General features: G+C 41.3%; 1 protein-coding gene across 4 annotated transcripts in view; it reads left to right on the forward strand.

Moving 5' to 3' along the window:
• The window catches only part of LOC117393091 (disheveled-associated activator of morphogenesis 1-like), a 37,083-nt gene that overhangs the window by 8,179 nt on the left and 13,000 nt on the right, over positions 1-15,904 (forward strand). For 2 of the 4 annotated variants that reach the window (XM_033991267.2, XM_033991269.2), the window contains exons 2-4: positions 899-1,167; positions 10,443-10,692; positions 13,134-13,223. In XM_033991267.2, coding sequence (XP_033847158.1) covers positions 10,504-10,692; positions 13,134-13,223 — 279 coding nt within the window. In that variant the 5' untranslated portion in view covers positions 899-1,167; positions 10,443-10,503. The remainder of the gene's footprint in view (positions 1-898; positions 1,168-10,442; positions 10,693-13,133; positions 13,224-15,904) is intronic. The other 2 variants (XM_055232153.1, XM_055232154.1) reach the window with 1 other exon arrangement.

A 15,904-nucleotide genomic window follows, 5' to 3' on the forward strand; every position in this document is an offset into this window, starting at 1 on the left:
GCTGAGTCAAACCTGCGAGAGCAGCTCACATCTGTGTGAGAGCACACCTGTCTTTTATTTTATAGATTATATTCAACAATATGACAGATATGATTCAGCGCCCCTGTAGGTCACATGTCAGTCGGTTTTATTCTAATGCCATGCTCTGATTTAAGGTTGTTGCACCATGAAGGTGTGTGGATGTGGGAGTTAATGCACTAATTGTGTGAAGTGAGTGATACTATAGCTCTAAATCAGAAGGGAGGTTTTCAGATTGTTTCGTGGGTTGTGTTTGAACCCTGTGTATTTCCTCAGTCCAACTGTTTGCAGCCTGTGAGATTGTATGTAGGACTGTGCAATATATCAAATTTATTTCAGTTATTACTCTATTACATTTTTTTCAATTATGTACTTGGCCTTATGTACTTTGTACTGTGCCTCTTTTCTAATCTACATGGGCTTTTAAACAAAAATGTCAACAAACTAAAAACAATATTTTGTTTATACTTACTCTAGGGATACTCAAATATGGCAAGAATAATAATTATTTGGCTCATAACCTTCTACACTGTCAAAAATAACCTATAGTTGTATGTGTTCTCTACTTTGAATATGAAATTATTATTGTTTAGTACTTGGATCAATATGGTTTTTTCTACTCCCTCTGTATCACACTTTGCTCTAGCTCCTCTGCTTTTTCTGGACCCACTGAAATCCCACACACCTTTAGTTTTGTTGTTCTCTCACAGCTCTCCAAACAAACCCTAAACCCGTACTGCACAGGCTGAGTGGAGGGAGGAGGGGCTGAGCACTGGGCGGTGGCCTTGCTGAGCTGCCTCCTATTAGGACGAGGGAGTGTTGAAAAGGGGCGTGGCCTAAACACACTCCTAACATCTGTGCTGTCCCTGTGCCCCTACAGCAGTCTGCGGACACTCGTTGGGAGTAGGAGGTGATACATCCAATGCCGGAGCTTTTCTCCAACTAAACTCCGCTGGGATTTTCCTCCTTCTCTGAGTCGTCATCCAAGGTGCCTATTAGACAGCTCCCGACCTGTGTGGAATACCTCACCTTACTCTGGAAATGCTTCAAACCAAAGTGGACATTACTCATTTTGCCGACAGGGCAGAAAGCCTGACGCCGCAGTGAGAAGACGGATAACACAGGAATGCATGCTCCCTCCTGGACTGGGTAAGATGCTCCAAGTCTAATCTAATGCATGCTAGGGAGTGGTTTGTGTCTGCAGGCTGGAATGTGCTAAAGACACATGTGACCAGTGCACAGATAGTCATGGGCTATCAGAGTCCAAATGACGGGAGTGAGGGCTTCTGTTCAGCTTTATCACTCCCAGGATGCACGCTGGGCTCCTCCATAGATAGGTGATGCTGCTATGTCTATCTAATTAGGAGGTGTCTTGTTGCCAGAGTAACCGGGGGGGAAGGGCTTCTGACTGAATGACTGACTGAAAAGGTGCTCCGACACACCGGGCCCTGAAGGCTGAGGGAAATGCCCCCGGTAATGACAAGGTTGCTGTGTTATTTGGGTGATCTGGCGCTTAAAAAAATGCGCCCCTGCTACCTCCCACAGCTCTGCTCTGCGGTGTGGTGTGGGAGTGTTATCAGTGTCAAGTGAGTGAGAAGGGGAGGGAGAAAGAGAGGAGCACACTTCTTTTTTTCTGTAATGGGGCGGGGTGCTCTAAATCAGGTCAATGAAAACGAAAGTCACCTTCAACACAATGCGTTCACCCCATTTCCTGTCATCGTTCTCAAATAACCACCACACCATTCGATCTATACCTCCTCTATTATACGATACGCTGCAGTATTTCCGCACACCGCATTAATGTCTTGATTTTATAGTGCCGTCGTCACACGCAAAGCCATATTTGGTCCTACATATAATCCCTTTTTGATTTTGTCCACTGACACTCAATCCGGTTTCCCCTATTGCAGATTATAGACGGTGTAATGGGCAGAGAGTCTTACATTAAAACACCCACCCGCCCCACTCTCTGTACCCATCACTCCGGTCGCCATGACAACTGAGCAGGAAGCAGGAATTTTAAAGCGTGGAGATTACATTGCTGTCAACACGCATTATTGATGAGCTGTGGACCCGTGTTTTATGAGAAACTGGAGTCTACTATGGAGCCCGCCCTGATGGGACATTATCATATCATATTTACTACCACACATTTTATTTATACATTTTATGAGGCGTGCAGTTCAAAGTCTGCGCCACAGCACTTTTTCAGCAGTGAATTTTTATTTACTGCTTATTGTAATGGCTAAATACGTTATGACCATCGTCCATTGAGCCACTGAAGATGTGTGTTTAGTGACAGTCAGTTGCCTCTCTGCTCACATATTGGGTTATTGATTGCATTGCTGAGTTTGCACTATGTAAATGGTAGTTAATGGATCTCGCGTTGTGTCGTGGGCTCAGATGCCTACGTGTCTGTATTTGTCTCTCAAGCTTCTGTTTTGGGAGGTTTTATAACGCTACATTCAACAATGCAGTTCGACATAGGACATTTCCTATGGTTTGAGCTGATACCAGTTTGGAGAAAATAAACTTCAGATATATTATTCAAGTGTCTTTATTTGAACATTTGTGAGGTTGCTATGCTGCTAGTCATCCCAGTCTGTACAGTGCATTAAAATACCAGGATACTAGCCAATTCGTGTACATGGATAATTTCAAAGCAACATTACCAAAGTGTAAGTATAATCAATGTAGCCTTGTAATTCACTATCTAACGGTAAATTCTGCCACACCAGATGATTTAAATGTACAGCTCTTATGTCCCATGTTTACTTTGAAGTGGTTTAAGGCTATTTTTTTACAGTTTTGGAGAGTAGCCATTTCACTAACCCTGACCATTAAACTAAACCAAGGTCTGCTGAGGATATTGCTGTGTTTGGCGGTTTCCAACACTTCCCTAAGTCTAACCTTCACTCAAATGGCCTGCCCTGATGAAGAATGTTAATACAGAGAGAAAGAGGGAGGGAGAGAGAGAGAGAGAGAGAGAGGTGAGAACGAGTCAGTCTAGGCTATGTGTGCTGGAGCAGCATTTTAACCTGGAGTTTCATCTCTGTCCTCCCCACATTTCAGATGTTTCACTCCCCAGATCCAAACCTATGCTCTCTAGGCTTTCTGGGACTATTCAAGTGGACCAAAGTGAAAAGGGAGTGCCACTGAGTGATGTTGTTTAGGTTGTTAAAAATAGAAATCATCTGTTAGAAGTTAATGTAGTCCATTTCACACACAAGTTCTGACCCAGATTTGGTTCACCAAGTAGCATTTAATAAAGTAAAACTTGCATTTGAATGAAGCAGCAAACAATTTCTTAATTCTCAGCTAAACTAGGACAACATGAGAAAGACTCGAACCAGAGTTGGAACTTGGACTTGAACCGGGCATTGAAATTGATTGAAACATCTCATCATATTTCAGTAGTTAAGCAAGTTCGGGCCTGGTTAGTTAGGATGGGAGATCCACTGAGAATACCACAGTACTACAATGGGGCAGCAGTGGATCTAATGAATACTGTCACTGTGTCCTTTGGTAAGACACGACACCCACATTGCCTAGTATGAATGTGGTGTGTGAGTTTTAGTGGTGGTCAGAGGGGTAGATTCGTGCTGATTGGCAGCCTAGCTTCAGTCAGTCTACCCCAGGGCAGCTGTGGCTACAATAGTAACTTGCTACAATAATATGTTACCACAACAACATGGGGGATTGAATAATGCACTTTAAAGAACTTTCATTTACTATCATTATTATTAGCGATCGGAAAATGTTGAACTTCATGACGATTATTTGAATCTGATTGGTCAAAGCGTCACAACAGCGGAACAAACAAAAAAATCTTACTTTTGGTACATCCAGTTGAGAGAAAAGCACAGACATCTTTCCTGCACAAAGCGCTTACCTTTTGCACATTTTCCACTAACAAAATATTGTTGTATTATTGCTAAAATAGGCTGAAGTACATCTGGAGGGATCATCATGTTTGTTTTGGTTCACCTGGGCACTTGGCCTTTGACTTCTGCACAAACCTCATTGCTGCTCTATGATTAGTCCACCACTTTAACCTCACAGTGAGAGCACACCAAGATGGATTCTTGTGAGTTTGTGAAGCGAACTCACAAATGTCACAAGAATCCATCTTCCTGTGCACGGTCATCAACTCCCAGCCTTATGCCCCATCTTTGGTCCCGGTCCCACAGTTAAACAATCCCTGGTGTAGCCTTTATGACAGGAGGACTTCATTATCTTGTTGCTGCTTTGGTGATTGGATCTGCTCTTATCATTGATCCTTATTGTGTTGTGTTGGTCACAGTCTGTTTCTCTGTACTTGTTCTGCCTGTGCGTCTGTATGTGGTGATGTTTAAACCCGGATTCTGACTCACCCCCAGAAAACAGATGTGGTCACCGCTCCTCACTAATCATCATCATCACAAAGGACAACTGCGGCTAATGTCTCAGATGAAATGTGTGAATGGAGAAGTAATGAGGAAGGATGTGGAAACTATTAGATTAGTTTTGTACAGCTTGTTTCTGCACCAGCAAGATGTCTGTCAATGATATTTTTTTATCATGGCTTACATGTATTCAAGGCACTATCTCACATTACAAACAGACAGGGCAAGGAAAGCACTACATAAATGATTTGGGAAAAATAAGTCATTGAAATTTTTTTGACAAGCATTATAATTGGGTATAGATTTTTGTGATTTATGCTTTTAAAATGGGATTCTATACAAAGATTACATTTTAACGGCTTTAAACTACAGGACTAGCAACATATTTTCTTGTTTGGAGGAAACTGTGGTCCTTGAAAAATTGCAGCCTTTGTGGTTTGCAAAAGCATCCATTCAAATAGTGATGTGATTTGACTGATTAATCTTGCAGCCCAATCTTACATAAAACTCTTTAGATAATAAATATAATATATAACCATAATTGTATTTAATATAAATACATAGACAACTAATGATTTATTTAATTTTATTGTGGTCATCCTACTTCTGAGTATTGCCTGTTTTGATATTAGTTTTAGTATTGATTTAGTATCTTTTTTTTTACTACCCTACAACCCATATGATTGTGCTTTTTTTCACAACATGGCCTCCTTTTTGTATTTACCGAACAAGTCGTCTTTGCTCCTGAGTCAGAGTTCAATGATCAGACTTCAAAGAACTGAACCTGACCGTCCAGCAGTGCCTGTGTGTGAACTGTCCGGGTCACAGGAAGAAATGCTTCCATTGTACCTCTGCTGTCTTCCCATTTATTTTTCTCCCTTCATCTCTCCTCTCTGGCTCCCTCCTACTCTCTTTTTCACTCACTCATAATAATCCTGTAACATGAACCAGTTGGTCACTAGTCCCCAGGCCGTGTGACAGCATCGCTCCTGAGGCAGTGGCTTTGTCGTTTCTCTGCACACACAAATGTAACTTATCCCTACACCAGTATCAGGCCAGAGCAGATCGACCACTTTCAGACTTAAGATGGTTTAGGCGACTGATTGATTTAGTCTCATCTTAACTTGTGCGTCAGCTGTTCTAGCAAGGCCTTTTCCATCTGTGCCTTGGTCATTACTATGGACTGTGTGCCATTAACTCATCAGAGGGAGCAAAGCGTGTGGTGTCCAGCTGAACAGCTCCATTCAGCCCCACATGCTGCGCCTGCTGTCTGTAAGGAGTAAACAATGAGTCAATAATCATGATTTATGTGTGAAGTGGGCAATATAGAGCTGCTCCATTATCACTTACTATGGCAGATTTTATAATGTCCCACTGCCACGTGGCTCATTACTCGAGTTGCAGCTGTGTATCTCATCCAAACACTGCTTACTATAAAATCATTTCTCTTTTATTAAGTATTGATGATTTGTGTTGGGGACACACATTAAAAAACACAGTATATTACTGTCCATTAACATTTGTGAAATACTTGAACCTTAGCCATGATGTTTAGATGCACACTTTTGCCACATTTGTTTGGATTACAAAATAATCTGATTAATGTTTTTTGGATAATCCCTAATGGAGAGATTAATTTTTGTCCATCACAATTGGAAAAGTATTATTGTTTTGGTCAGATTTTCAGCTCAAAGCAGTTTTCACAGGTTGCTCCGGTGTTTTGTCAGTGGAGGCGCTGATAGATTTTCAGCTGTTGAAAGGACGACCGCTGGCCTTCACCGTAGGACTCTGAGCCCTTTATTTGCAGCTGTCCAGACTGATCCAAAATAAATGACCAAGTGCACCAGGGTCTCCATAAGCCTCTTGTGCAGAGAGCAGCCCAGGGCAGAGTGCTCTGCCACAGCCGCAGTAATGTCACATGCTCCAGATTCACCCAGACTCACATTCACCAGTGTGAACCACCACTGTATGTGTTGTATACAAGACTATAGCAATGTTGGGGTGAGACAGGCATCAAATCACAAGTCTGATCCATCCTAAATCCTAAACCAGAAAAGAAGATTAAACTTATGTTCGCCAAATGCTCCCATTCAACCATTGCACAGTTGGAGCTCTCCACCAACATGGACTCCTACTTTATATCAGCACAATAGAAATGTGTGTTTTTTACTTAAAACTTTTTGGCCTAAATTACTGTTTCATGTAAAACATCTTACAAACCCCTTTTGGGCAAGGACTCTTGTTGTAGTCTTTGTGAAGGTCATTACTGCAGGATCGATGGTGCTCACTTTGAGCTGAAGGTTAAGTCTCAGCTTGAATTATTTCAAAGTGCTCTGTTAGTGTTTGACTGTTCATAACAACAGGCCACTTACTTTGACTGTATATTGTACAGTGGTGTCTTAGTACATTAGAGAATGAGAGTCTACTGCATGAGTCTGTAGGCTCAATCAGAAACATTCAAATGAAAGGCCTGAGAAGCTGCAGCTGCTGTTCTTTCTCACATCTGTTTCTAATGCTCCACTGTCCACTGTGTTCTGTCCAGAGCCCAGCTCTGCTCCATAACACACCTTCAACTATTAGTGTTAGTCCCAAGTCTAGTCTGCTGGCATTGTTCAAAGCAATACACTTGTGCTTTATAATGGCAGTCATTTAACAATGAAACCTAAAAGTAGTCAAATAAATTGTAAACAATTTAGTTTCAAGTTTTCAAGTCCTTCAATTGTTATACAGTGCTGATGTTTACACAGCACACATGAGTTCAGTTTGAGTAAAGCTTTTATCTTCAGTTTGTACTCAAACCAGGACTAAATAAAACTGGGACTAACCTGGGACTAAAATAAGGACTAGCACCAGGACTACCACGCCAAAAAGACCAGCACACAACCATCTTAACAGAAGGGTGCGAAAGTGTTAATATAAACAGATATACTGTTCATGGTATGGGAACATGCATTCTGTCCAGTCAACAGAACTGGCTTCATGGAGAGGTCTTCGGTAGGCACCCCGATAGACTCTCATTTCCCAAACACTGCAGTCATTTTACTGTCTGGACTCGAGCCAGGTTACTATTGAAACCTCGTGGTCAAGAAAACAACAAGGCAATGTGGGGATACGAATGTGTGGAGACAAAGAGTAACGTGTTTGTTTGACTTTGGGATGTGACGGTCTTGAGCTGGACAAAGGAATGTGTCTCCTGTGTTGAACACATTTCTCCACTAGGGGCCAAAAGTCAGGTTCATGCATGAACACTAGGATACATCATTGTCCTGGTCCTGCTACAAGTCACTGATGATTTGGTAAATGTTTTTTTTTTGTTTGGACAGTAGTTCGTGTGAATGGAGGAACAGGTGAGGCGATACAGGGGGGGTCTGGAGGGTCACTGCTCACCTGGAAATGACAGGAATGTCCTCTTGTCCCAACAGGCCCTGCCCGCCTGACAGACAACCTCCGGGCTAATGGCACAGTTCTCCGCTTAACAATTACCCACAACCAACAATGTGCAAAGTACTACAGAACACTATTATGGCACATACTTTTTATTAAAACCAATATCTGTTTTGTCTGTGTCATCCCTCAGTCGTTCAGGTCTGATCAGTAGTAAAAGCCAAAGTTAAATCTGTCCACTGGACAAAAAGTTGTAGGAGTGAAGACGTTTCACTGCTCATACTAGTCGTTTCTTCAGTTTAGAATTGAAGCGGCTTTGGGTGAGCAGCAAAACAATATCTGTTTTCCAAATGATCAGATTTATTGTTAAAAATGCAGTTTTCCTATAATAAACATAGCTAAAATGTAGAATAAAAAATGTGAACACCTCAGTCCATGTTCAGTTGGTTTTCATATTTTAAACTCAGTGCTAGCTTGAGAGCCGACACAGATATGGAAAGATATTCACTATTCTCATATTTCAGATTACATTCAATTGAACCATCTCTGAAAGCTCTATCTACATTATTACACATGGCAATTGTATGCCACATTCTTCCCTAACATAGTGCAGCCCGTGAGCACGCTTTAAGTCACTAGCTTTGTCTTTATCGTTGGGCAATGACGGAGCTGTGACTGAAACGCTCTCCTCCTCTTCATGATTTACACAAAGTTTACGACACTGTAGCTGTAGTAAAATAGTGAATGGAAAAAGCAGTCGTTCACTGGACTAATATGGTCAGAGCTCTTCAAAAGCCTCTTCGCCTTGTGCTGGAATAGACTGAGTGTGTGAAGCCACGCAGCTGCTGCAGAGGCCTGGTAGTTTGTTTGGAAAAGACGAGGATGTGTCAAAATAAATACACTACAAACCACCATGTTATAAAGGGAGAGAGAGCGACCGTTTGACCTCAGGCGCTGCATGGAGGACATAGATCACACTACACACTTTCACTGTGTTTGAAATACATGGTCCAGCCATAATAAACGTCCCCCTTTGGTCATGTTTAACAATGGGCTCAGTAGTCCTCAGAAGAGACACAAGCTTGGATAAATAGGAGTCTGTTTATGTGATGGATTCTAGCAGCAAGTTTCTATCCAGTAACGTTCATTAAAAACAAACTTCTTTCAATTTGCTTATGCTGTTTTATAAAGGATATATTTATAAAGTGATGACTATGGCTTGTATGAGAAGAACTGAGATGTGTTTGGTTGTCTTAGAAACTACCATCAACATGTACAAATAATGTGAAATAATAGAATATTTTGGTGTTACCAAAATTGCTTTCTACCAGACAGGAAAACCAAACCTAAATTAAGATAGGGACGGTTTATGTCTACATTTTGATATGCCACAAACTGTCTGAGCTGTTCTCATGTGTCCTCGGTCAACTGAAGCTCAGCGGTCCAGAGTGAAACTTCAGTGCTGTGTCTGACCAAAGCCTCGGATTCAGAGGAAGTCTGGGAAAGGTCATCAGAGCAGTGGTTTGCAGTGGGCAGTTGCAGGTCACCAACACAAAGTACATTTCCCTGCCTTCCTTTCAACTCTCAGATCCAATGAGATGAGCTGTGGTCAACAAGGGCTGATCTTTCTCAGGGTTGGTGAATGCAGGTGACGCACTGCTCCCAATTATTCAATTTGTATTAAAGAGTTATCCAACAAAGTTCTTGTTTCTAAGACTTCTATACTGCCCGTTGAGTTGGATTTTCTAGAACTTGGCAAACTGCTTCATCTAATAAGTTAGATAAAACATGAGCTGTACTGAATGGCAGAATGAGACTCAACTTTTTTTTTTTTTTTTTTATAATTTTCTACGTATAAAAGAGTTTTTTGTTTGGGGGGGATCCTGATTTAGGATATTGTGTTAGTGTTTAAGTTACTTTCAGTATTATTGTTTATTGTCTATATTTTCTGCAGTAATATATCACATTTCAAAATGTGTAATCGTGACAGGCCTAGTTGAAAGGGGAACTATTCTCTTAACTCACATGTCCATCTCTGTATTTGACTGTAGATGCACTGGGCAGCCGGACTGGGCAGCCGGACTGGGCAGCCGGACTGGGCAGCCGTGCTCTGCGATGCTGGTCATGTGACAGCTGATGTATCGGATGTATTTATATCAGCTGAAGGCAGTGTAGCTGGTGAGGATTCTGCACATTGGTTAAATACATGATTGAGGTGCAGTCCAGTCCAAATCCAGATTGAATTTGGGATGATAGTTGGAGCCCAGAACATTACTGTTGTGTGAGACTCTCACTAACATGTTGTCTATTACAGTCCCCGCCCACTCTTTTCATTCTAATCACCGCCCTCACCATCCCTCATTAGGACGGGCCGATGTGAAGAGGAAGGGCACATGAAAGGGGCGTAATACACCAATCTTAGAAATGATAGTTTCCATTTCTGCTCTCACTCTCTCACAGAGCCCTATTGTATAAAGGACATAATTAGGTCTTTCAAAGCTCCCCCACAGTAATAGAGCCCATTGTACTTTGCCTTCAAATATTATGACTCTGCCATTACCCATTTTCAGACTAAAGGTTTATTCTGAGCCTGGAAAATTGTTGCTGTAACATTTTCACCCCTGTGTCCTGAGCTCCTGTTTGTGTCTCTTGCAGATCTCTCTGACGCAGCGAGCTGCAGAGGCCCAGGAGCAGAGCACAGCATCCCGCCTGAGCCATGGCCCCCCGCAAACGAGGAGGCGGCGGGAGCCGCGGGGGTCTCTCCTTCATCTTCTGCTGCTTCAATAGCAGCGACCATCCAGAGATTACCTACAGGCTGAGGGAGGACTTTGCCCTGCAGGCCATGGAGCCCGCTTTACCCATTCCCGGCTACGATGAACTGGACGGCATGTTCTCTGAGCTCGTGGTAAGATGTAACTGCTGTCATCAATCTGAGGAAGCAACCATTGTGTTATATTTGAACTCATCTCTGAAATCCAGGTTCAACCAGGTTTTATTGTATCTTTTTGAGTACTGGTTCTGAAAATGTAACAATTTAATGATTTTAAAAAAATCAAAGAACTATTCTGGCTGACTCACTGATCACATAATCACATGATTACTTAACCCCTCGTAAACAACAGTTCGTTCAACAGTAATATAGTCCTTAAGCAGTTCAAATGCTGGATGTTCTGGTGGCTGTTTACTGTAACAATCCAGTTTCTGAATAGACTCTTCCTCCACAGTGAGCACTCCTGGAGCTAGGGCCAGGGCTGCTATTCTCTCTTGTGTCTGTCACATCTGATTTGCCCTGCTCTCCTTCTGTTGCCCCCCTCCTCTGTCCTTTGGTTACCACAGTAATCTAGCCATGACATTTTTTCACTTCAATAGAGCACATTGAAGGACCCCTCGTGTCTTGGCCTTAACCATCTGCTAATTGCTTGTTTTTGTCTCCTGCTCTTTATGAAAAGATAATTGAGTAAGTTGAGTACAATGACAAGGGGGCATTCAGTTGCTCTGTTTACCAAGTGAAAGAGCCACGTGCTTTTACTTTTGCACAGTGGAACAGCTCATGTCCGTGCAAAATGAAAACATGACGCTGTGGAAGACTCTGTGGACATCTGCTCTCTTACAACCAGTTAAACTTGACCTTTGAACTTCAGAAAGACTTTCCAGAAATCTACAAGTCAACTTAGGAAGAAGGTCTTTTTTACATTAAGGCCGTGCAATACCAGGAATTTCAGTGATAAATCTTATTCTGTGGAATCTTCCCACTTTAATTTGTGTCCAGTATTACAACACAATTACAGTGTTGGAAGTTTAGGATTGTTGGGGGTCTGCTGTTTAAGTATTACTTTTTTAGCTCAGAGATTGCATTGTATTAAACATGTGTTAGGATCTAGGACAGTGCTTCAATTGCAGCATAATAACCATAGAGGTCCTTCAATTAAAGTCAGTTCTCAGTCTTAAACAGCAGCATCAATAATAGATATAGACATACAGTATCTTAGAAACCTTATGAACCTTTCTTTAATTGCTGGTCCACATTGGAACAGACTAAAGAGTACCAGGACTCATCCAGCTGCTCTCTTCCCCTGTGTCTGTTTTGCTGTTGTGACGCATGTTTGTTCCAGATGTTTGTTGTTACCTCATTTTGAGAAAATAGACCACGCCTTTTTCTTTGGGCCATTACTCACCGGTAAATCAGCCAAGAGAGATCTGAGTGGGTTTACAATGAGAAGAGCTGCTGTGCTCTGGCTTAAATATAGCCTTGAATGTGTAACAGACAAAATCCAGACTCTTTTGTCCCAGGACTGGTAAAGTTGCAGTGTGGCCAAAAAAGTCACCACCTGCATTTGAAGTAAGTGTAAGCCTCTTCTTGGATAATGACTGCAGGTTCAGGTTATGTGCCCAAAGAATGAGGTCAACTGACTACCTTAAAAATATAGAACAAATTAATCCATTAATACATTTTTTATTACCTGATTGCACAGGCATATTCCACGTAGGCATGGGACGAAATAGAAATTTTGTGTCACAATTATCATGGCCAAAAGAATTGTGATAATTAATGATTATATCACGATTACAATTAAAGTTGCTGACAGTTTGAAAATGTTAAGGATATGAATTTAAATGTTATAAATGAGTTCCATATTTAAACAACTTTCATATAAATGCACTTTATCAGAGAAAAAAAAGTACAATGTAGCTGAGAATATTATGGATAAGCAGGGTCCTCGACAGAAATTTTGGGGCCCGGGGCAATAAGTCTTACAATTCTGGGACCCTAAGACCCTTCGGCCTGGGACAACAAACCCCTTTGTTTTCCCCCTGTTGTCTCCCTTGTGGTTAAGTAGCTTTTTCCTTCTGGTGATACAATGGCGATTACATAAAATGTCCCACAAACGATTATTGTTGACTCTTTTTATAACAATAAATAATATTATTGTTTATCGTCCCATCCCTAATTCATGATGATAATCCCTGGACTCAAAAGGTAGTAGTTGTGAATTTGTGAAACATGAGACATAATTGGCCAGAGTCCAGATCTTAACGTCCTCTGACTTTCTCTATCATCAATACAAGATTTTGCCAAAAAATGAATTCACTTCTACGTTCATTCTTTTTTTTTTTTTCATGTTAACAAATCAACTACATAACAAAACAACATAAATAAAACAAAATATAAACAAAACCAGTGAGGACCCAAAAGCAAAAATATAAAGACAAAAACATTGTAGACATATAAAGTACAATGTTCCCTTTGCTCCAGCACAGATTCACTTGACTGGATCAATATTCTAGTGCCCTAATGTAGCAGAGATGTACTTCTTGTTGCTATTTTAACTTTTTTTTTCTTTCTAGGATGAGCTTGGCCTGACGGAGAAGCACAGAGAAGCCATGTTTGCACTCCCCGCGGAGAAGAAATGGCAGATCTACTGTAGCAAAAAGAAGGTAAGCACCTATCTCTGCATCTCAAACTGTTCCTCACCCACACACTGTCAGAGTTGGCTTGATATCTGTTTATCATTGATTTGTTTGTATCTGCCGCTTTGAGCTCCGATCTCTACGTCAGTGGCTCTGAACTCACACCGACACAAGCAGATTGTCTGGATATTTCAGGAATGTGCATGATTATTTTAGTCTGTATTTTGACGTCAGATGAAGGTAGTGGCAGCGTAGAAGATGAAAAATCAAAGTGTAAACCTTTATAATGCTGTGAAAACCTTTAATACCTCTTGGCATCAGAAGAAAGTGAGCCTGTTTTAAAGTATTTACAATATAAATATAAGAAATATCATTAAAATTACAATGCTTGGACCTGCTTAGGTGGATTTGTCTGAACTGGTATTACAAGCTTTGGCATTTTCACTGAACAGATGTCTATAAATCCTCTCAGACATTATCTAACCTTTTATGAGGACACATACACATATGTAAAGGCCGTAAACCTGATAACGTGTTAACAAAGATTACACCGGCCTAAATGTAGCTGTAGACACTGTACTATTGAACATGCTGACACAAGCTACCCCACATATTCCACAAACTACAAAGGAAGAGGCATCATTTTCTGCCGCTCTCAAACATGCCAGTTAGCTTTACTTCAATCACCTTCATTTTCCACATTACTGCAAGAACGCTCTTAACGACCCCATCAAAGCCCTCCATGAAGAGCTAGAGGCACAACTATTGCAAACTGGGCTGCAAGGTGTTAAGACAACATATAAAAAACAGTGTTATCTCAAATAAATCCTATATATTTATATATCAAAGTTTTGTGATATAAATTAATGTGATATACTGTAGGTGTGTTGAATACCGGTATGCAGACTTGGTATTTGTCATTTTGTCATCTTACAGATTGTGAACACTTAGTCTTACAATGTTAGTTTATCCCCTCTAAGACCCCCATAGTCTTAGGGTAGAACCAAAGTATTTTTAACATGTCCTGGTTTATGCACCTGTCCCATGAAAGTGTTCTGCAGCCATAATACAGTCTGCAGCTCTGTGGAGGTGTCATATTTCATTACCGTTCTGCTCGTGATAAAAGGGCCATCAGCTGCCCCTCGGTCTCTGTGTGAAAACAGACGCCTGATTGAGTTTAAACTGATGCGGCAACGTTTCACTAGCTCCAGATATTTTCCAGGCTTTGTGTTACTGTTGTGGGTGTCCTGGTTTAGCAAATGTTCACTGCAGATTTGAACTGGAACAAAAAACTAAAATAACCAAGGCTTTCTGTTGCTTTATTATACTGTAAGGATTGTAGTTTAGACAGTATCTGGTTTGTTGCAACTTCATGTTACACTTAACTTCTGGCTATATTTCAGTGAATGATTTGTTCCTTGGTTATTAATTTGCAGTGAGTCTCGTCTCCACTGAGACAGGAGTTTCAAGAGCTGCACCATCCTAAATGAATGTGTCCCAGTTTGCGTGGCCTCATTCAAAGTACTCTCAAGGCAATGGAGAAATGCCATGTACAGTTTTTTTGTTCAGGTGGAGCAGACTTTATGTAGGGACGGTGGGGGTGGGCGTTATGCCAAAAAATATATATCATGATTTTCTTGGAGCAGGATTTAGATTTGACAAGGATTCATGTAAAAGCATCTTTTTATTGAGGTAAGTAAAGTCGGCTTCTTCTTCTGAAAGTTCAAACATTTAAATCCATCCATCATGATATTCCTGAGGCTGACCACTGGGAGGTGTGGGTGGGGAAAAAAGTGTCTTTGTTCAAACATGGAGCTTAAGAGAATGTTTGTGAATTAAAATATCACAATTTTATGAAAATTTCATCACAGGAATAAGATCTCAACATCACCCAACCCTCTTGAGTTGATTAAAATATGAAGGAGGATCCTGCTAACCCAACGCTGACTGCACTTCCATGGCATACTGCAGTACAGTACAATACACGTTCACACACAGATAGCCATGGATACTGCTGATTCAGCGGCTTTGGCTTTCGCCCAGATGATGTTACCCACCACCAGAGCCCTCAGAGGAAGAGTGTGTGGAGGAGCCCTAAAGGAAATGCACTCTGCTCCAAATCAAACAGGAAGGCTCTGGTTCCACAGGTGCAGCCGCGTCATGGGTGCAGCAGTGATAAGGAGGAGGCTGGGGGTTCATTATGGGACGTGTGTGCTGTCAGCCATGAGCCCACTGGTTTCTTTTGCAAGCAGACTTAAAAAAGCAGATTTGCCCAAGATAAGTGCTTCAGAGCTGAGGTTTGTTTTGGCCTGGTACCTGAGAGGATTAAATCATGCTGAAGAAGACCGTCTTTGTTCGGTTTTCGTTTATGCATCTTGAGCCAAGTTGATTTACCAAAAGGGTTTGTTCCACTTCACATTTAAATAAAACGTCTCCAATCACTAAACATCTTTAAGTGCCCTGTCACATTAGCGTAATATCAATCTATCTAACACTGCAGTTCCATTTCCTGAGATGTCTTTGATCTGATCTTTCTCAAATAATTCCTGAAAATATGGTCCCCACATTTCCTCTCATCTTTATCCTGAATATAATGTACAGCGTTTGAAGTTTGCTGACAGACGACCTGCTTAAGATGCAAAGAGGAAGTGGTCCCACCGCAGCTGGAGTCCCAAAAATGGACTGAAGTAGTTCCAGGGTCTGCCTGA

Source organism: Periophthalmus magnuspinnatus, chromosome 24 (assembly GCF_009829125.3).
Source record: "Periophthalmus magnuspinnatus isolate fPerMag1 chromosome 24, fPerMag1.2.pri, whole genome shotgun sequence".
NCBI classification, from domain to species: domain Eukaryota; kingdom Metazoa; phylum Chordata; class Actinopteri; order Gobiiformes; family Gobiidae; genus Periophthalmus; species Periophthalmus magnuspinnatus.